The sequence below is a fragment of the Eufriesea mexicana genome, unplaced genomic scaffold (genome assembly GCF_001483705.2).
Source record: "Eufriesea mexicana isolate 0111107269 unplaced genomic scaffold, ASM148370v2 scaffold100, whole genome shotgun sequence".
NCBI lineage: Eukaryota > Metazoa > Arthropoda > Insecta > Hymenoptera > Apidae > Eufriesea > Eufriesea mexicana.
In genome coordinates, this window is record NW_016908280.1 from 774,071 (window position 1) to 797,398 (window position 23,328).

At 42.4% G+C, this 23,328-nt stretch overlaps 1 protein-coding gene across 7 annotated transcripts in view; it reads left to right on the top strand.

Moving 5' to 3' along the window:
* Positions 1 to 22,215, top strand: part of Jupiter (microtubule-associated protein Jupiter) — a 121,724-nt gene extending 99,509 nt beyond the window's left edge. For 5 of the 7 annotated variants that reach the window (XM_017910455.1, XM_017910454.1, XM_017910456.1 and 2 more), the window contains 4 exons: positions 13,686 to 14,083; positions 15,152 to 15,178; positions 17,746 to 17,832; positions 20,955 to 22,215. In XM_017910455.1, coding sequence (XP_017765944.1) covers positions 13,686 to 14,083; positions 15,152 to 15,178; positions 17,746 to 17,832; positions 20,955 to 21,130 — 688 coding nt within the window. In that variant the 3' untranslated portion in view covers positions 21,131 to 22,215. The remainder of the gene's footprint in view (positions 1 to 13,685; positions 14,084 to 15,151; positions 15,179 to 17,745; positions 17,833 to 20,954) is intronic. The other 2 variants (XM_017910453.1, XM_017910458.1) reach the window with 2 other exon arrangements.
* Positions 22,216 to 23,328: the final 1,113 nt, after the last annotated feature.

Sequence of the window (23,328 nt, forward strand, 5' to 3'; positions counted from 1 at the left end):
TATTGTGGTTATGGCAAAATTAATCTTTACACTTCGGGTACCAAAATGGCGTCGCGAAGCGTATTGTGGTTATGGAAAAATTAATCTTTGCAACTGGAGTAGCAAAATGGCGTCGCGAAGCGTATTGTGGTTATGGCAAAATTAATCTTTACACTTCGGGTACCAAAATGGCGTCGCGAAGCGTATTGTGGTTATGGAAAAATTAATCTTTGCAACTGGAGTAGCAAAATGGCGTCGCGAAGCGTATTGTGGTTATGGCAAAATTAATCTTTACACTTGGGGTACCAAAATGGCGTCGCGAAACGTATTGGGGTTATGGCAAAATTAATCTTTATACTTCGGGTACCAAAATGGCGTCGTGAAGCTAACTTACTTTGGGAAGAGATCCACGGGAACTTGGAAAATTAGAAATTTCGATTTAGGTATGGTGGATGATTTATGGCTCTACTCGATGATGGTGTCTTACTTTAGAAAAGGTTTCTGAATATAGGGAATACATCGCATAGCGTTTTCTGATTATGGCAAAATTAATCCCTGCACTTTGCGTATCAAAATGGCGTCGCGAAGCTAACTTTCGTTTGGAAGAGATCCTCGCGAACTTGGAAAATTAGAAACTGCGATTTAGATATGGTGGATGATCTATGACTCTAATCGGTGATGGTATCCTGCTTTAGAAAAATTTTCTGAATATAGGGAATACGTCACGAAGTATTTTATGGACTTGGGAAAATTAATCTTTGTAATTTGAGTACCAAAATGGCGTCGCGAAGCGTGTTGTGGTTATGGAAAAATTAATCTTCGCAATTGGAGTAGCAAAATGGCGTCGTGAAGCTAACTTGCTTTCAGAAGAGGTCCTCGCAACCTTGAAAATTCAGAAACTCCAATTTAGATATGATGGATGATCTATGGTTCTAATCGATGATGATATCTTACTTTAGAAAAAGTTTCTGAATATAGAGGATACATTGCAAAGTGTTTTGTGGATTTAGGAAAATTAGTTCTTGCAATTCGGGTACCAAAATGGCGCCGCGAAGCGAACTTTCTTTAGAAAGAGATGCTCGCGAAATTGGAAAATTAAAAACTCCTATATAATATAGCGGATGATCTATGACTCTATTCAGTGATGGTATCTTACTTTAAAAAAGGTTTCGGTGAATTTGCAAGATTTAAATCTCCTATTTGAAGAGACCGATTTGGGGTTGGACACCCATGACAACGTCAATCGACTGCAAATGAAATTTCGAAGAACCCTAACGAATTTACGCGAAATGCAATAAGGTATTCCCCACGCAGCAGTTAGCAGTTGGCAATGCAATCAACGAATAGGGTTCGATGCTCGCATGGTGGCAACTTGATCGTAAAATCCGCCAATCCGAGCGAGAAGCAGCTCCACCTCCGGACTCACCAGGGGTGACCGTATTTGAATATTCAAGGAACTCCCCGGGGAGGCAAGATAATGGACGCGAACGATGATCGCGGTTAGCAGCAGAGCTGGCAATTATCTCGCTGCTGATCCTTATATAACTCTCCGGCACTCTGAAAGCCGGGATACGCGAAACCGCGGCGAGAGGTTTCACCGTGGCAAATATTTAGCGAAACGTGAAATCGAGGAAGTATTAGCGTGTGCAGAGGCCGCGGGGGTAATTAAACGTCGGAACAATGACCATTGTCCGAAACGCGATAAAGATTGGCCACAATGCCGCTCCTTGTTATCGACATCCTCGATATCCCGGACCTCACACCGAGTTGCCAGCAGCTAAGACGAGTACTCAACCGTGACTCCTTATTGCCGCTGCACCCACAGAAAACGATCCATTTACGCGCCTGCACCGGCCTCTCCTCTTCCAATCGCCTTATCTTCCGCGTTGCTGCATTTTTCCCCGACAGTTTGGTCTCAGTCGATCGCGTTTCCGCCGCTGCCACCGAAACTCCCAACTTTCGTCCCTGGCTCGGGTAATTCTGTGTATAAGAAAGTACGGATGCCGAAGGAATATGGCTAGACAGTAAAATCATTAGGGGTTGCCAGTTGACGACATTCACGAGATGTTTCGACGACCAGAGAGATGTTCCTTTGAGACCTTAGGAATTGGTAGCTGAAGAGAGAAACGTTTATCAGGAAAAATGGAAAGTTTATGGAAAAATTCGATGTGTTCCTTTAAAATTGAGCACTCGCTCTGTGTTACAGATGACAATTGATTCTAGTTATTCTTCAGTCGTTTATAATCTATAGAACCACCCATCACCTATTTTTCGAATAATCGTCTGCAAGAAGCTAGATTCGGAGCAGACTTCGATCGTTTCAGCAGTAAAAACGTAAGAATTAATCACTCCTGTGTGACACTTTTGATAAAAACTGCCACATCCCTGAAGGCTGACAGAGAACACGTCCGATGTACCAACTCACGGCTAAATTAAATTGTTACATGCAACGATATGTCATATTGACACCCAAATTCCTGTCAAAAGAGGTTTAACAATTTTATTCGATAGCTTTATCTCATCCTGCTATTTTATTCCAAGTGCAGGCTATATTCTAAGAATTAGTAGGCCGTTTGCCGATATCGGTTCCCCGGCAACCAAGCGTGTACTCGACGATAAGAGATAATACACTAAAAACGTAAGAATTAATCACTTCTATGTGTCACTTTTGATAAAAATCATCATATCCTAGGAGGCTGATAGTGAACACGTCAAATACTCCAACTCACGGCTAAATTAAATTGTTCCATGCAACGGTATGTCATATTGACACCCAAATTCCTGTCAAAAGAGGTTTAACAATTTTATTCGATAGCTTTATCTCATCCTGCTATTTTATTCCAAGTGCAGACTATATTCTAAGAATTAGTAGGCCGTTTGCCGATATCGGTTCCCCGGCAACCAAGCGTGTACTCGACGATAAGAGATAATACACTAAAAACGTAAGAATTAATCACTTCTATGTGTCACTTTTGATAAAAATCATCATATCCTAGGAGGCTGATAGTGAACACGTCAAATACTCCAACTCACGGCTAAATTAAATTGTCCCCTGCAACGGTATGTCATATTGACACCCAAATTCCTGTCAAAAGAGGTTTAACAATTTTATTCGATAGCTTTATTTCATCCTGCTATTGTATTCCAAGTGCAGGCTATATTCTAAGAATTAGTAGGCCGTTTGCCGATATCGGTTCCCCGGCAACCAAGCGTGTACTCGACGATAAGAGATAATACACTAAAAACGTAAGAATTAATCACTTCTATGTGTCACTTTTGATAAAAATCATCATATCCTAGGAGGCTGATAGTGAACACGTCAAATACTCCAACTCACGGCTAAATTAAATTGTCCCCTGCAACGGTATGTCATATTGACACCCAAATTCCTGTCAAAAGAGGTTTAACAATTTTATTTGCTAGCTTTATTTCATCCTGCTATTTTATTCCAAGTGCAGGCTATATTCTAAGAATTAGTAGGCCGTTTGCTGATATCGGTACCCCAGCGACCAAGCGTGTATTCGACGATAAGGGATGGTGTTGCGAGTAATGGAGGAAATCGATGCTCGCTGTTAGAAGTGTAAAAGCGGAGTAACGGCCGGCGATAATATCTCGCCTGGAAATGGAGGATCATGGTACGGCTGGGATTTTTCGCCGCATAATTCCGATCGGGACACCAGGAAGCAAGGATAATCGTTCCCACGAGGATTGCATCGTATGTGTAGCCGTGACACTCAAGACCAATCGGGGGCTGACCCAGAAACCGAGCTCCTTCGCGTTTTTTCCCTTTTTAATATCATTCCCCGGTGAATTTGGTACTCGTACTCGGGATGTAACAACGTCGCGTGATCGCGGCTCCCATCGATCGCGATCGAGTGGCTTTGCTCGGCGATCCCTCCGCGACAGAGCCGGATATACCGTGACAAGAGGACGTCGAATGCCAACGTCGCGGAAGATGGCACCGACTTCCTCCCTTTTCCTTCGTTACTGCCACGAATAAATTCCGTGCCAGTCACTGCTCGGGATTGGAATATATTTGGCAAGTCCCGATATTCTTTCACGAGGCCCTCGAGTTCTCTCGGCTTTACACCGTCTACTTGTCGAGGATGTTAACCTTGCACACCGTGGTCTATTTCTACGAGATTGATAGAACTCGAGCATTGGAAAGCCGTTTAATTTTAATTACCCACTCTCGTATCTATATTCTAGCACACGATGGAATTATAAAAGTTCGTAGAACTTAACGCGAATTTTACGCATGGCAAAATCTTCGCGCGGTGTTCCATCACGCGTTAACCCATTGCACTATGGTTTAATTATGAAAAAATTTTGCATCGCGAAATTACTTGATTTTAATTAATCATGTTCCTACTTATTCGCTATAAAATTGCAAAAGTTCCTCGGATTTATTCAAATTTTTCGCGCGTTGAACTACGCGAGATGTAATTATTAATTTATTTTAATACTCGGTTTTGCGTGAAAAACTCACGATTAGACTCGTAATTGTAGTGCAATATATTTAACATTGGAACTATGAATCTTTAATGTGTACCTAAGGATAATATATACCATATAAATAATATTTAATGGCATGGTGGTCATAAACGAAGGCAAAAATTCTCAAACCATTCCATTGATACTCGCAGTGTTAATCACATCGGTATATTAATCCTTAACACTCGGCAATTTTTTCGTTGCAGAAAAATAGTAATTCGAAGACTTTCTTTAAAATAGTAAATAATAAATCATATGCAAATTAAGGTATAGAATTATTTTACTTCCACATTCCACGCATGCCTGGGTAATTAAAAATTTGATATATTAATTAACATCGATCTTTAAAATCTGATAAAATGGCGGCTCTCGAGTGCCAAGCTTTAAAATCTAGAAAATCAAACACAGGTGCAATTTTGATCTTAAATTCAAAATGTATATCACACAAATAATATTTAATGACATGATGACCATAAACAAAGGCAAAGCATTGATCCAGTGTGATCACATCGGGATATTAACCCTTAACACTCAGCAATTTTTTCGTTGCAGAAAAATAGTAATTCGAAGACTTTCTTTAAAATAGTAAATAATAAATCATATGCAAATTAAGGTATAGAATTATTTTACTTCCACATTCCACGCATGCCTGGGTAATTAAAAATTTGATATATTAATTAACATCGATCTTTAGAATCTGATAAAATGGCGGCTCTCGAGTGCCAAGCTTTAAAATCTATAAAATCAAACACAAGTGCAATTTTGATCTTAAATTCAAAATGTATATCACACAAATAATATTTAATGACATGATGACCATGAACAAAGGCAAAGCATTGATCCAATGTGATCACATCGGGATATTAACCCTTAACACTCAGCAATTTTTTCGTTGCAGAAAAATAGTTATTCGAAGACTTTCTTTAAAATAGTAAATAATAAATCATATGCAAATTAAGGTATAGAATTATTTTACTTCCACATTCCACGCATGCCTGGGTAATTAAAAATTTGATATATTAATTAACATCGATCTTTAGAATCTGATAAAATGGCGGCTCTCGAGTGCCAAGCTTTAAAATCTAGAAAATCAAACACAGGTGCAATTTTGATCTTAAATTCAAAATGTATATCACACAAATAATATTTAATGACATGATGACCATAAACAAAGGCAAAGCATTGATCCAGTGTGATCACATCGGGATATTAACCCTTAACACTCAGCAATTTTTTCGTTGCAGAAAAATAGTAATTCGAGGACTTTCTTTAAAATAGTAAATAATAAATCATATGCAAATTAAGGTATAGAATTATTTTACTTCCACATTCCACGCATGCCTGGGTAATTAAAAATTTGATATATTAATTAACATCGATCTTTAGAATCTGATAAAATGGCGGCTCTCGAGTGCCAAGCTTTAAAATCTAGAAAATCAAACACAGGTGCAATTTTGATCTTAAATTCAAAATATATACCACACAAATTTAATGGTACGAATGCCATAAACGAAGGCAAAGATTCTCAAACCATTCCATTGATACTCCCACTTGTGTTAATCACGTCGGTATATTAACCCTTAACACTCAGCAATTTTTTCATTACAGAAAAATAGTAATTCGAAGACTTTCTTTAAAATAGTAAATAATAAATCATATGCAAATTAAGTCATAGAATTATTTTACTTCGACATTCCACGCATCCCTAGATAATTAAAAATTTGATATATTAATTAATCTTTAGAATCTGATTAAATGGCGACCTCTCGATTGAGAGTCGCCTCTCGAGTGCCAAGTGTTAAAATCCAGAAAATCCAACACAGCCATTTTGATCCTAAATTGAAAGACACTGGGAATATTCTTATTTCAGTGCATCGAGGCGATTAATTTCTGTTGGTCGGTGTTAATAAGAATATTCCTAGGATAAAGCACTCTGTGTCACCCACGCAGGCTGATTCCGCGTCACGTCGAGTATTACACGCGCATTCCCTCGAGCTTTAATTCCGCTCATCCGACTTTACGACTCGTAGAGTAGATGATGGCCCTTGCGTCCCATTTTCTAGATTCCACTGATTACGTCGTACGTGAGACGTTTAGCGGGATGATGGACGATCCATGCCGGACATTAGGACTCGTTCCTTCGATTCGTTCCGTTTCATTTTCTCCGTCACGTGACCGATCATTGCCGCCAATTGCAACGATCCACAGTCATGCGACTGCCAAAATGACCGTCATCGAGACAGCAAATCGCGTTAATCGGTACGAGATCGCGAGTGTCCCCCCCGATCGATTTATTATCCCGGATATCACGTTGGAAAAGCTTTACAGCCTGATTGTGCCATTACGTTGGACGAGAAAGACCTTTGAAGAGAGTAGATCGTATTTCCTCTTTAATGACGTTCACCAGGCATTAACATAGTTCGCTCTGCGTGCATGTCGAGTCATTGTAGCAGATGATTATTATTTTCGAAAGCGTCCTGGTCCACTTTTCGCGAGGTTTCTTCGGCAACTTTTTATTCGCCGGCTGCTAATGCGACGAAAGAAATTTTACGCTGAAATCGGAGAAAAATCGAAGCCGGATGTCTACGGGAATCGAGTGACACGGCGGAAGCAGCGTGGAGAATTAGTCCCATTATCAGGATTGATATCATAAATCTTCCGGGTCATGGAATCTTCCCTCGAGCTTCCTTCGCCGGTATTCAAATATGAAAATTAACCCTCTACGCTCGACCATTTTTTGGCTAAAGAAGGGTAGGAGCTCAAAAATTTGTTGACAAATTTTCTACTATAAGACTGATGATACTTTTTGAGCAGTAAATAACGAATCGTATATTAACCCTTTGCACTCGTCGATTTTTTGGCTAAAGAAGAGTAGTAGTTCAAAAATTTTCTGCTATAAGGCCGACGATATCTTTTGGTGCAGTAAATAAGAAATCGTGTAATAATTAACACGTAGAATTATTTGATTTCGATACCTCGCATATCGTTACATTATCTGAAATTTGGCATATTAACGAATATCGAGCTTCGAAATTTTATCAAATGGTGACTGAAGGGCTCCTCTCGAGCGCAAAGGGTTAATATTGGGCTTCGAAATTTTATCAAATGGCGACTGAAGGGTTAACAGGGAAAATAACCTACGCGGAAGATACAAAGAATATTCGAGGAAAATTATAAACGAGGTCCACAAATTACACTGACTATGAATGGGAATCAGTCGAGTGACGATCCTCGAGTCATCGTCCTTGCAAACACCCTGGAGTCGATGCAGACATCGAGGTAGTGGAATATTCGACAGAATTTCCACAGAAATTCATAGTCCTGCCAATTCGTTTTATTAATAAATATTAATACTCGCCAGTCCTTAATTCCCACCGATTACTCGTTACTGATCGTTTAATAGCGATAAAGTACGTTAAACCACGACGTTACGACAATAAATAAATATTCCGGGATAGCAGGAATTGGAATCGCATGTAAAGGTAAAAAATGGCGGTGTGCTGACGGTGCTCTAAACGATAGGCGTTGCACGTAGCCTGCACACGATGGGTTCAGCAACCGTGGGGTCAGCGGCAGCCCACACGGTGCAAACGGAAAGTCAAGCAAAATCCTCGCAGCGGGGAACTAATGCGGTGTACCGGAAGCGCCCCGAGATACTGCAGCACGGATCCCTTGGCGAGAAAGCGGAGGAAAAAGGAAAAATCAAGCAGTCGCTCGGATCCCCGTGCTCCATGATAAATCCCATTTCTTCGTGCACTCGTTAACCCTGAAATTAAATTACGCGACGCGCAGCTGGCGAGAGCCCGAGTTCCGAGATCAAAGAGGAACGCTTTTTCGCGAGGCTTTCTTCATTCCGATCCGTCGGTATCGTTTATTATCGAGAATTAAATTCCCGTTTGTACCCGTGGCGAACGTAAAACGCCATTTTCTCCGCGGCCAACAGCCTCGTTTCTTACCGATCATCACCGTCGTTCGATCAGGATCATCTGTCTTCGGATTATCTATACTCCTTAGCCATAAAGAACGTTTAATCTGCTCGCACGAGCTGCTCTTTACCCCCTTTCGACGACACGTGAGATTAAACGGCATTAACCGATTTAATGGCACCGGAACACGCCTCCGCGCCTCGGGTGAACTGTGGACATTAAAACGCTTTGCCGATGATCGAAGATGCATCACCGGTCGCGTAAAACAGGTTGACGGTCTTATTAAGCCAGCTGAGAGAGGTCCTCTTCTTAGTCCTCCATGGCGGGGCTGAACGGCGTCGAAAAGAAGACGCAGAGGCGTCGCCGTACGTCATCCAGCATATTTCCCGGCGCACCCATCCTGTCCCCTCCAGGACTGTGTGCACGCTTCCTACGGCCGATTGATTATCCTCGTTATTTGCTCTCCCATCTCGCCGCGGATTCGTCGAACGTGTGGGTTCTACCTGCAGAAAATGGCGGCGAACGGGGGACACAGTGCACGCAGACTATGACCGGACGCGACATCACCGTAGGGGACCATCAATCCTCGCGGACGTCCTCTCTGGGCACGTGGATTCGCCTTCTTTTTGCCCTTCCGGCTAACGTCCGAGCAGCACTCGCGGTATCTAAGAAATGGAAAGGTGGTACGGTGCACCGTTTTGTTTATTTATTTGCCGCCATTAGAACGTTGTCGGGAAGGAAATACAAGTTCGTGATTCATGGGTTAATTTATGAGCGATCAGGAGACCTAGCCTGCCCGGGATTAGCTCGTATATGGGTCCGTGGAAAACACTCGCCGGGGATCAGAGATAGTTATGTTATTGAATGTATATTGAGATCGATGTGACATGTACCGCAGGCAAACAGGTACCCGAGTTTATATTTTACCGGAGAACTAGAACTCTGTAGCGGACGACCTCTTTTAACGAGCTTCTGGATTACCTGTCCGAGGAAAGTCAGTCTTTCTAGCAATGTCTTCGACTTTGATCAGCGACACGGTTTTTCACTCCGATTCAGATTCGGATTTGCAGGATAAGACTGTCGTAGCTGATCACTGGACGCACAGGGCGAACCGGATGCCTGTTTTGCATCCGAGAATTCGTACTTGGTACTCGAGGGAGAAATGGATGCGAACGGTAAATCAACGTTGCGCTGAACCTTGCAACCCGATCTCTGTAAATCACGCGGGGCTGAAAGGATCGGGTAGTTAGACCCGATCGCCAACAACCGGATGCCTGTTCGACTGTCTATTTTGTATCGTATTGCATTAGTATTCCGGATTCGTGAAAGAATTCTAGCTTGTGGATGAACGGTAAGTCACCGTTGCATTGTACACTGTACCTCTATAAATACGTAATCTCTACAAATTGCGTGTAGTTGGGAGAATTGGATAGGTAGATCGCTGTCTAGTTGACTACCTGCTCTGTGTCATACAATTACCTCGATTACCTCGATCAGATTGGATAGTACCTGATTATTGACACACGAACTGACAGCTTATTTCGTATCACGAAATTCGTGCTTCTTGTTCCAAGGGAAAAACAGTTTGGAAATAGTTACCGAATGCTACCCCGATGACCGTAAATTATGCGAAGCTGATAGCACTGGGTAGTTGGACCTGTTCACTGGCAACTGAGTGTATCATATACTGTTCGTGCTTCGTACTCGCAGAAGAAACCTAGCTTGGAAGCGGGCAGTGAGTCAATGTTGAGTCGTATCTCGCACTGTGATCTCTGTAAATGATCTACAGTCCGATCGGATTGGATAGCTGTACCTGATCGCTAACACAGAATGAGCTGTCTACTCGACTGCTCGTTTCATATCACGGAATTCGTACTTTATATCCCCCGTGAAAAAAGAATCCAATTTACAGTCGAGCAGTGCCTTGCAACTCGGTCTCCGTAGATCGGTTGCAGAGCTTGCGGGATTGGGTAGTTGTACCTCATCGCTACCAGCTGACTATCTATTGGTACCGTTAGCTTCGAGGAAGAAAACCAATTCAAAAACCAATAGCGATTGTAGCGATCGACACTGTAGCATTGTAGCACATAACAGCTTGATCTCTGAGAATCACGTACATCTAATGGGGCTCCTAACTTAGACCCCCCGACTAACTTAGAGCCAACCACTCGACGCACGTGCACGCGACACAGAATTCGTACTTTGTACACAGAGAAGAAATTCAGCCTGGAAACGGAATAGTAATTGGTCAATTAGATCGGTTTAATAATTGGACGAATTGATAATTGGACAATAATTGGACAAAGGCAACTAGTCGGTAGTTTTCGAGATATTTATGATTAGAGTTTGATTATTACCTTAATTACAGATTTATTTCGAATATTTACCAAGTGCCATTGAGATCTAATGGCGATATCCAAAAATTCACAAACTGGTGGTAATTTTCGGATGTTGCTGTTAGGCCACACTGCCATTTGATAACTATCGATAACTATTCGTAAGAAATCTCTAGTTTAGAATAATAAACCTTCAATCATAAATATCTCAAACGTGCCAAGTTTCAACTAAATCATTGACCCGAAGGACTTGCACTCTCCTTGTTAGACTCCTAACTTAACTTAGACCCCCTAACTAACTTAAAGTCACTCCCGCATATGCAGGCGGCGCAGAATTCGTACTTTGTTCCCAGAGAAGAAATCCAGCCTGGAAACGGAATAGTAATTGGTCAATTAGATCGGTTTAATAATTGGACGAATTGTGCGCCCCTCGTGGCGGGTTTTGAGCGTTAAACGGAGCGTAAACGAGGCTTATAAGCCGTGGCGCGTATGGTCGGTGAGCCTGCTCGTAGAAGGAACGAACGTTTCCATCAAACCGCGTCGGTCGTTCAATTATCCGAGACACCGTAACGAGGAAGCGTTGATTTATCGTCGAGTCGATGAAATGCGCGCTATGATACGGGCGTTTGATGAACGACGCGCAAGAGGGGCGGGGGTGGTCTGCGAGGGGCGTCGGTGTTGCGTCGTTAATTAGAGTGGAACGATTACATTCGATCGATCGCGAGTTAACGACTTCTTGCAGGCGCGTGTACGTGTAGGATACGGCCAGGCATGCGACACGGTCGATAGAACAACGTAATGCGTTCGGGAAGAATGTTAATTGAACGTAATTAGAAAATCTATTACCGCGAGGGAGCGTAGACGCGCGTAGACGGGGGGATGACTTAGGAGTGGCGTCCTCGAATTTATAAATCATATTACCAGCTAAGTCTCGGGGAACGAGCGGTAATTGTAGGCAGTGGCCATTTCTTCGCCGGCCGGGAATTAAGGGTGGAGAGGCTTAATTATTGCGCCGTGATTCGTACTTTCCGTGGCAGTAGGAGAGGTTCCATCTTAAAGCTCGGGGTTCCATCGTCCGACAGGTTCCATCCTTGCCCCCCTGTACTCGCATACGATTACGTTCCACGAGAAATTACACGATTACGTCGTAAATATACGAAACACGGAGCCTATCCCGGGCAGAGCCTAAACGAACGTCTCTTTCCGTGAATCTTCAGGTCCCATTACCTTATTAAACCGCTCGATTAGCGTTTAACTTTGTAGGAACGCAGCGATTAACCTGGATAGACTCGATCAGCTCGGTTCTTACGCGACTCAGCGCGAGAATAAATAATATCCTCGCAAGCTGACCAAGCAGTTGCTCGTCCCAATGATCCCACTGTATCCATCGCAACTGCTTCCATCGTTTATAAGTACTTTGCGATGGAACAGCCGCGGATACGAAATGATCTAGATGGGAACTGGATTGTTAATACCGGCTACCATATCAAGACATCAATCGAGGCATTAATCAACGGGATATTCTTCATCCTGACTGCATCGATCGAGATTCATCGCGAGAGCCGTGTAACCAGAAACGATCCATATTCGGATCGTTTTCTCTCTTCCTCGGCTGGTTCGAAAGCTGTCTCGTTGGAGGAAATTAAAAAGAGCGAAAAAAAAGAAAAATCGTTGCGCATGAACGATTCCACCGTTAATTGAACCGTTCTGCTAATGAAGCCGGGCCTTCGAAACTATGCTCCCCCATGGCTCGTTCGTTCGTGGAGAAGAGAATGGATTCCATACTTTTAATTGCTCGTCCTGACGAAGTCTGTGCTCCCTCCACCGTCTGTTATATTTTTCTTTCTCTTCCCTCTTTTTATTTCTCGTCGCTGCTCTTCTTTCTTCCTCCCTCCGCCACTGCGTCCGCTCGGCCACGCAAGCGAGCACGCGACAAAGCGCGCGTGCCACGCATCGAGCCGAGAGACGCGCGACCCTCGTTACGTAGAAATCAGCGCAGATTTATCGAGCAAATTGGATCGAGTCCTTCCGTCGTGGGGACCGAGCCGTGTTGTTCCCATGTCGGCGGACGCCGCCCGAGAACAATGGTTCTCAACCCCTTCGCCCGACTCGGAAGTGGCTGACTCGACGGGTATGACTAAGGAGTCATGAAAGGTACGTGGCGCACAGCTCCCGGGGCGTGTTCCCATCCAGACGCGTGGTCGTGTGCTTGCCTCGAAAGAAGCTTCACCCACATCCGTGTATCTAGACCTATATAGGTCGAGATCGAGATAGCGGCTTGCTACGGTACTTCTCTTAATGAGAAGCGCGTTAGGGCTGATTCTCATTTGGATATGCAATTTTTCAACGCGTTCGTCGGCTTTCGTAGCGACTAAAGTTTCACACCTTCTAACTGTTAGATGGAAAACGGAGGTTCGACGTTTCTCGCAAGTTCTCGGTGAATCTTCTCATAAATGCAAATTCTTTTACTACCTAAGTATCCTCTGTCTAAGTTAGGGTCTGCTAGAAAGACTTACCGACGAGCAAGTCCACTTGCAGGCCCAGGACGAAACGCTTCCTTTGAGTCCTTATTTCTGATACCTATTGTAGCAGAAGACGGCCATTAAATAACAACTGATAGCACTGTAGGAATCACAAGATACTCGTGCAACCTCGTAGGAGGACCTCGACAATTTAATCAAATAGCGTTCAAATCTATCTCATAATATACCTTCGTCTTTTTAGAAAGTCTAATCTTGCATTTATTAAAAAAAAAAAACAAAAGTTAAGAAAAGATTGTTAAAGTAATTAAGAAAATAACTGCGACAGATGCTAAAGAAGTATCAGGGGAGAAAACTGCGTAACATGTTCGATGAGAGAATTTAGGTTGGCGTTGAAGCATATGGCTGCGAGAGCCGTGTCCAGATCAGGTCGATAAATCTAATATGGCTGTATTGTTCCATTGTTTCAGGGTGTTGAAACCCCCTGGTGGCGGAAGCAGCGATATTTTCGGCGCGGCTCCCGAAGAGACTAGCCCCCGCCGCGTGAAGAACCACAACCAGTCGCAGCTGGGCTCGGCGTTGTTCGGCGATACACCGAACAGCAACAGCAACGAAACGCCGCGCAACAAGCCCGGTAATGATTCATACAATCGCCTGTTTGGCCCTCCCGATGCCCCACCCACCACCCCAAACGCGAAAAATCACATGCGCAGCAATATCTCCCTCAGCGGGGAGTCGACGTCCTCATCGGTGTCGTCCGGCGCCGCGACGTCGCCCGCGAAGAGCACCGGCAGCTCACACTCGGTCGCGGGCGTCCTCAACGGATGCGCGGCCAGCAATGGCAACAATTTGAACAACGATGTCACAGGTAAGGGTGTAAATTCTCCTTCCTCGAACGCGTCCGAAACACCCTCTCCTTCCCTCTATATCTCGAAAAGGATATACTGTCTCTCTCTGGTCAGGTGAACTGGTGTACGGTGCGAGCGCGAGGGAACGCGGCTACGAGTCGCGCACGAGTGTCCAGTTGTTACACTGTGCCGATTTTCGATGCTCGCTAATTGCTCTCAGTCCGAAATCAATCGATCGTCCGAAGCGCTAGTCACTCGGGACACCGGTACGCGCGTCTCGAACGTTCCGGGGCTATAGGTTACGCGCGTGCGCGACAGACGTTTGGTCGCCGCGGGGTGGGGGTAGCTGGCTGCGGTGACCTCCGCGCTCGATTTATTTCGGACGAGCAATGGCCGGACTGTACGTATAGCACGATTACCAGCACACGGTAAACGTGGGACGAACTCTTTTCGTTTTATTTTCTTTTTCTCAAGCGGCTTGATCTCGAGATTCTCTCGTGATCTGTGTCTTCGTTTCTCACGCATTTTAACCGCGACTCTTCACGTACCGATGCTTTTTATCGAGACGATTTTTTTTATCTTTCTTTGCCAATCGCGTATGTTCGAATAACACTTTTCTTTCTCTGTTTCTTTTTTTTTTTTTTTTTTTTTTTTTTTTTTTTATTTCGCTGTCTTTCGTTGATATCTTTATTTCTGTTGGTCGCTGCTCTGACAATAATGCAATCGCTCGAACTGTAATATAAACTTAAACTCGCACTGTATTCGAGCTACCTTGAAATATGTGTCTGTGTGTCGCAGGCTCTTTTCGGGTTTTACTTGTGCACCGCGTCGATTAATTTCGTTTGAGACTCGTCTGAAATTAGGACACTTTTGCAGAGTATCGTGCCTTGAAATCGCTTTGACGTCGCTTTGAAGTGTCGCGTTCGTTTTCTTTCTTTCCGTTCGACCAAAGGATAACAGCAAAATTTCCTGTTCACCTTTTTATTCTAGAGCTAGCGAGACACGAACGAATTTTCTTTTTTTATTATTATTTTTCTGTGACTAATCCATGGCTTTTTATCAAGTCGTCCTCTTGAATTGTTCGCAAGCAGCTTTTAGGAGAATCAAACGATTTCGTAAGTGTGTAAAAAAGACACGTTCAAGTAGATGACACGACACTCATCCTACACGTTATTTTTTAATTACGCGCGCTCGCGTTCTGTCCCGGGAAATACCGTCTCCAGCTTGATTTACATTATCGATCGAATTGTACAGAATACTCCACGATCCACGATCGTAGTCCATTCGAATGTGAACTGTCCATAGAATTCTTCACGAAACAATTACGAAAAACGTATGAAAAGAATGCAAAATTCGCGAATGATACTGTTTTCGATTAATTTTTTTGAAAATGGAAAATGGAGAATAAAAAGAATATCGTATTTTCAATTTAGTCACATTTCCATCAAATTTCTATTAATTTTTTAACAGAAAATGTTTGTTGAAAGTACTCAAAAATGCAATATATAATGCAAATCAAGTTTCCGGATTTTTGAAAAATCGAATCGACTAGCGTTTCTTAGAATTTCATTTTGCATCGTTGGATTTTATTTTATTTTTTCCTTTTATTTTATTCATTTTGCACAGTCGCAGAATACTCGAGAACGTTCGTTGATAATTATGTTTCGTGTAGTACGAAATACGAAGGTTTTCAGTGGACGAATTTTTCTTTTTTTTTTTTTTTATCGGATCACAGGGCCTGCTACGAAACTGGAAACACATATTTTGAGTTAGTCACGTCGTTTTGAACCCCTTAATCTTTAAGTTGAACACCGTAACACTTACTGCTTGCGACAAATAACGATCAGTTTCTCGACGATTTTTCACGCGACCGATTTGGGAGCACGGATTTCTTTTTTTGATAAAGCACATTCTTGACCAGCCACCTTTTCTTTTTATTTCATATCACTGTGGTGGAATTTCGAAATAACAGCTGATAATAATAACAGTATTATTCCTTTTATTGTATTTGTCGTTATCGAGATTGATTTATAGCGAAAGATATTACACGACTCGAGTTGTATTTGTTTAATTTTTTGACGATGACTCCGCGTGGTTTATGAACTTTTAATTGTTCCTATGATTTCACCACGACTCATTGCTTGGATTTCACGCGTGTCGGCGTTCTTGTTAAACTGTTTGAGAACTGTAACAATTACTTTTCTTTCCATTGTTTTCTTTTTTTTTTTTTTTTATCTCGATACACTGTGTTTATTTTTTTTTGCTCCGTAATCTTGTTTGCTTTTGCTTGCTCTTTATTTCACACGAACGTAGTATAGTATAACATTCTTCATTTCCTTTTATGTTCGTACCAGTTTCTCTTCGCACGGATAAATTTAAGATACTCGCATTCCAATTTCATGTGAATCCGCAATTTAAAAAATTTAAGAATCCTATAGTCTTTTAATTAAACAATTCAAGTATTCAAGTGTTCAAATATCCATAGATTTAGAGATTGAAAAATCCAAAGATTCAAAGACTCAAGGATTTAAAGGTTCATAAATTCAAAGATTTAATGATTCGAAGATCGGAAAGTTCTAGGATCCAAAGATTTAATGATTCAAAGATCGGAAAGTTCTAGGATCCAAAGATTTAAGGATTTAAAGATTCATTGATTCAATGATCCAAAGACTCAAGGATTTAAAGATCCATAGATTCAATGATCCAAAGATCCAAAGGCTCAAGGATTTAAAGATCCATAGATTCAAAGATTCAATGATTCAAGGATTTAAAGATTCATTGATTCAATGATCCAAAGATCCAAAGACTCAAGGATTTAAAGATCCATAGATTCAATGATCCAAATATCCAAAGGCTCTCAAGGATTTAAAGATCCATAGATTCAAAGATTCAATGAATCAAGGATTTAAAGATCCATAGATTCAATAATCCAAAGATCCAAAGACTCAAGGATTTAAAGATCCATAGATTCAATGATCCAAAGATCCAAAGGCTCAAGGATTTGAAGATCCATAGATTCAATGATTCAAGGATTTAAAGATCCATAGATTCAATAATCGAAAGATCCAAAGACTCAAGGATTTAAAGATCCATAGATTCGATGATCCAAAGACTCGAGGATTTAAAGATCCATAGATTCAATGATTCAAAGATCCAAAGACTCAAGGGTGTAAAGATTCATAGATTCAATGATCCAAAGATCCAAAAACTCGAGGATTTAAAGATCCATAGATTCAATGATCCAAAAATCCAAGGACTCAAGAATTTAAAGATCCATAGATTCAATGATCCAAAGATCCAAAGACTCGAGGATTTAAAGATTCATAAATTAAAAGATTCAAGGATCCAAAAACCTAATAATCCAAAAATTCGAAACCTTAAAAATTCGAGGATCCAATTATTCATGCAAGGATCGAAAGCCCCGATAATTCACAGATTCAAAGATCCAAAGATTCCAAAAATTCAAAAGCGAGTATCTTCCATTTACCCGCGCGAACAGTCGCGCGTACTAACACAAATACACGTTTGGGTGACGATGATGTGGGTTTTGCTACCTGTGTGTCGGTGCATGGGGGTGGTGGTGGTGGTGGTGGTGGTGAAATTCTGGCGCGTGTCGCTTTGCGTGCACCGGCTGTGAAACTGTCGTCCTCCTGTGCCTTCCTACCCGCTCGAAACCCGGCAGGTGGATCATCCTGCTTAACGCGCAACCCGGTCACCGGAGACGGAGTTGCTGTCACGCCCGTGAGGCGCAGCGCACGAAGGTGTCGAGGTAACGTTTACCCTCTCTTCTTTTTGCTCAATTTTATTTTCTCGTTCCCTTTTAAAAACGACCATGTCTTTCACACTTCTTCGTCGACGCATCTCCCTTATCCTTCGTTTAATTACATCCTTCCCTTCATCCTCCCGTATCCGTCACCAATCGACGACCCCCTAACACCTCGTCTCGTCCTCTTCCCCGAGAAACTTTGGGCCGCGCGAACAACTCCGTTTCGTTAATTTCTCACGGAGCAGGTAACAACGGGAGAAGAGGTCCTGCGACCACGTCCAAAACTACCAAAGGGGACCACCGATATCACAGTGATTTCAGCTAGCATAACACACGCGTATAGGGAACAACGGAGTAAATAGGCAATCTCGTATAGGGGTGGGAAACAACCCCTAATTGACGGTACAAAATACACACGAGGCACATCGTGGGGTCGATTTTGTTTCGATTACAACGACAGGGGTTTGTATGAATATTTGATCGCACAGCTTGCATTGTTGCCCGCGGAATTGGTACCATTTGGGGTCCGAATTGTCCGGAGATGAGTCAGAAAAATCGTGACTCACGTCCGATTCGAGTTGTTGTTGCGTATAAGAGATTACGATATCTCGGGGCAGCTGAAATTACCGTGATACACTTTTCACCGTGACTCGTGAATAGATAAAGGTGCGCTTAACCGATTGGCCGATGCGTCACAGTGCAAAGAGCAAGTTTATCGGCGTTATTCCTTCCTCTCGCGGGTTACGTTTGGTGGTTTTGGACGGGCGTTGCACGAAGAAGAAGCAAGATATGAATTTATTTTTTACGAGTCGATATTTCAGCTTTCACTGTTTTATTTTACCGTTTCTTTTTCCTCGTATAGCCCTCGGCGACGAATAATTTCTGTGTATTTCTTGCTGCGGACGAAGAGGATTGGATCCCATTTACGATATACTTTTATGCATTTCTTTATTTCTCTACATGATTGCAATGTGTTTTCCTTTGTTTTCATTTTTTCGTGTGTTTATGTGTTGTTAGTTTTAGTTTCAGACTCGAGGTTAATTTTAGTATACGTAATTCATAGTTTCACGTGTAATTTTGTTTCATTGATTTTTGTTACACGTCCCACTCTCGCCCCAAAAACATTTAGAAATATCCCTAGATTATTGTCCTAGTTACTTGGAAGGCAATCGACGATTCGGAAAAGAAGATATGGAATGTTATGTCGGAATGTGTTACGTGAAATATCCCTGGCATAAGTATCATTCGTCGATTGCCGTGTAAAATCGGTATCCATTTGAATTCGCATAATCGCTCCCCACATCCCCGTCTCTGCGACTTGCTCGAGTTCGTCAAAAAATCCGCGTTTCTCGAGCGCGAAAAGTATAAATTCCAACAGAGGCACGGAACTCGAGCAATTCTCGGACAAGTTTCCATAGGTCAACATTCACACGCACACACAATAGTCTGTAATATAGTACGGTAAGTTCGTGTTCCACGTAGTAGACGATTACGCATTCCCGGTGTTGCGTAGCCCAAGTCCTCCGTAGTATAGCTCTCGCGAATATTTTATATCCGAGAGTACTTTATCAGTGCATCGAGACCCCGACTGGTTGTTTCCTTACGTTTTACGCTTAATTGCCTGTCGAGTAAATTACCCGCGTGTCCCTGTCCCCCTTTCACGGGCGTGTACGGGAAACGCGGAGGAAAAATCGCGAAGGGAGAGCCAGCATGTGAATTTCGCGCGAGATCTCGATATCTCTATGACAGTGTTATATCGGCACGTGGATATCAGGTGTGTAAAAACGTCGTTGAAAACGCTCCCGATACCGTTATAGGTTAATTAATACCTTTTTATTCTCGTTTGCCAATTTAAATGAAACGGTAACGACGGCCGATAAAATCTGACGGATTTTTACACGCCTGATAATTATTGCATGCTACTGGTTCGAGATCGATTTTGCCCGATCGAATGGAGAAATCATAGCAACGAGAAAGAGGTGGAAAAAAATCCGAGGTTTCTATAGCGCCGATCTTTAATGGCGTTAAAGCGAGCGAGATTTCCAGCTGTAAAGCGGTCTACTTGCGATTTTTCGCCAAGCGCGTGAGAACCCCCACCGCACGGTCACGGCACGGAGGAGTGGGGGTAGCGGCCTCGGAGTCGATCGACTTCGGTCGGGGTTATATCCGCACTGCAGGCAAGCTTTAGTAAACGGACCGCTTCGGTTTGGAAATCTCGCTTTTGTCCTACAATTTAACCGGTCGACTGCGGGCTTTGGTTTTAAACGGGGTGCGTGGTTAGAATCGTGCAATGACCAGCTTCTCGTGTCAGAAATATTACCGAAGAAGTAGAACAAAACTAGAAACAGTTGCATCTTTTTTTTTTATTAGAAATTAACCCTTTGGACTCGAAGATTTCTTCGTTGTAAAGATGCAATTCGAAATTCTTAGATTTTTATAAGCTCGCTGATACTCCTTATGCTAAAATTAAGAAAAGAAAATCGTAAATTTGCGTGAGAAGCGAACGAATAGAATAATTTTATTTCGATATTAATATAATTATCATCATTCGTTATTTAAGTTATAGCATTAGAACAAACGGTGACTAAGAGTCACCTCTCGAGTGCAAAGGGTTAACAGTTTATTGTTGAGAAAAATATCGTTATCAAGAATTGTGCCTTGCTAAGTTAGCTCATTTTATTTATATTATTTCTAATTACTATCGGGGAAAATAGCAACTCAATTTTAACTGTAATATAAAGAGAACGTACCTCTAAATAACATTTCTCTGACGTCTTATTAAAATTCGTAGTAAATTTATACCAGTATACCCGTCAACCGCAGTTACCGGTTAATTCCAACGAACTCAAAATTAGACTGCCCCAAATAGCCCACGAAATTCCTCTACGTTATAATAATGCCATAGAGAAACAAACGGTGGTCATTTACATTCCCGTGACTTCCAAAATCACCATAAACGAAGACCAAGCAGAGATGGTCCCTCGTTATAATTCAATCCAAGTAAAAGACAAGTAAATCCGAAACTTTACACGAATCACCCCCGATATTACCATTGGAGAATTCAGCACGTGCCGAAATGTCCGCTCGCCGAGCCAATTGACTGAAAGACGAAAACTTCTTCGCAGATGGTAACCCGGTAACCGGAACTGGCTACGCAGAGTCACAGAACGGGCCTGCCGTGCAAAACGGAACGTCCAGCTCGAATTCCAGCGAGAAATCGAACGACACGTCGCCGGCGGCGAAGGCGCCGGCGGCACGCACACGCGTGCCACCCGGTGGATACTCATCCGGACTGTGGTAAAACCGTGGCCTCTTGGACAACCGCTGATCGGCATCCTCCTTTTTTGGTTGGCGCCGTGAACCCTTCCAGTGTTGGCAAATTCGAAGGAAACCGGGCCCTCGTCGATATCTCAACCCTCGAACACCACCAGCACTGCAGACACCGACATCCCCCCTTCTTCCGTGAACGAAATGGAAGATCGTCGTCGACCATTTTGTACTCTTCTTTCAATGAATTCTTCTGGACGATCAGATGGTTTTCTTATATATTTATAAGTTTCTTATATATTCCGCTTTTATCGCATACGCATAGGGTATCGAGCTGATTTTCGAATTCCGATTCGAGCCTTCGTTTTATCGCTTCGTGTCCTATTTGGTCGTTTATGTATTTCACGTGCCGTGCCCGATGTTACGTAAAGTGACGAGTACTCGTGTAGGACAATGGGAAATTTCGGGGCGCGAGACGAGGGAAGAAAATCGCGATCTTGCGAATCGGGAATCGTGTCGGTCTGGATCTTTCGTCTTCGGGATATCCGGGCTTTCAAGATTTCGCAATTCGCAACCGAATTCCCTTCGCGCGTTTCGCGTTCCGGTATTTCCCTCGCTGTGTGTGTAGCTCGTGGACTGTTCTCCGCGGCCTTGATGCTTAGATGTTCGCTTTTCCGTTTATTTATTTTCCCGCGTTTCCCTTCTTCGTCTCGTTCAATTTGGAGGAAATCGATTCCACGGTGGCCAGGTGACGTGAGTTCTTTCGTGATGCGAGCAATTGCGACAGCACTGGAAGGGTTAACGGTGCGCGGCAAGACACGCGATGTAAACGAGTAGAGAGAGAGAGAGAGAGAGAGAGAGAGAAAGAGAGAGAGAGAGCAAACTGTCATCCCTGTGACGATTCTTAGGTCCTAATTGCCGAAGCGGGTTAGATGGTGACAAGGGAAAAGAAAAAGGAAAAAAAAGAGAAAAAGAAGAAAAAATAAGAGAGAGAGAGATGAGAGAAACGTCATTCCCTTTCCCTCGGAGTATATTTCCCGTTCCCACGATTTTTTGTAAGCGCATAACTTTATTCAGGGATAGTAGAGCTTGTGTTTTTCGAACCGTGAAAAATAAGAGGAAAGAACGGAAAAAGGAAAATTGAAAGGAGGGTGTAAGATAGTTTTCTGTTTTTCTTTTTTTTTTTTTTTTTTTTCTCCGAATGCCCCATTTTCGAGAGGATTTTCGCCTCCCCACCCCCCTTCAACGTCCGGCCGTTCTCTTTTGAACCGCACCTTTCTATAATATTCTCAGATCGTGTTACTCCACGGTATCGATATTCTTCGAACCGTTAATCCTACATTTGATAAGAAGACGCCAAAAGAACGGAGAAAAAATGGGAGAGAGAGAGAGAGAGAGAGAGAGAGAGAGAGAGCGAGAGCGCGCGAGCTAGAAAGAGAGAGAAAGAGAGCGAGAGAGTATGGAATTATAATAAAAGGAGAGAGAAAGACACAAAAGACGGAAAAAAGGTGATTCTTTTCTTTTTTTTTTTTTTCTCTCTCTCGTGGGTGATGTGTTGCTCGAGGTAGGAAAATTGCGGAGGATTTAAGGAGAAATAGGAAAAGAAGGAGATCGTTCGAATGAGAAAAGAATCCTGCCAAATTCTGAAATGCGAGAAATCAGAAGAGCGCCAGGAACCACCGCGTTTTACACGCTTCTTTGAATTCATAGACTGTTGTCGGTTGGTTTTTTCTTTCGATAAGGAAAACGAATCGTAAAGTTGTAATTGATGATTAGCGAAAAATTAAAATGGAGATTAAAAAAAAAAGAAAAAAAAAAAAACAAACGAAGAAAAAGGAAAAAAAAAACAAAAGATGCGAACGTCCAGAGAGAACAAGAAAGATATTAGCGCTCGATTCACGAATATAATAATAATTATAAAACTAGAAAACGTTCGACGAAACCTCGGAATTGTATATTAGAAGTAGGCATATGTTATTCGAAAGAAGAAAAAGGAATAGTAATAACAATAATAATATAATAATAATAATATTAATTATGATAATAAAAGTACATCATATGTAATCCATTAAAAAAAAACAAGGTCAAGTGCTTTCTTAATTTCCGTGCCTTTTTAATAATCGTATCTAGTTTTTTCTTCTGCATGAACGCCATTCGCGTGACTTTTATAGAGAGCACAGTTCCTTTTTGTTTATCAGTTGTTTTTAAGTTTCTTCATCCATTCGATTAAGA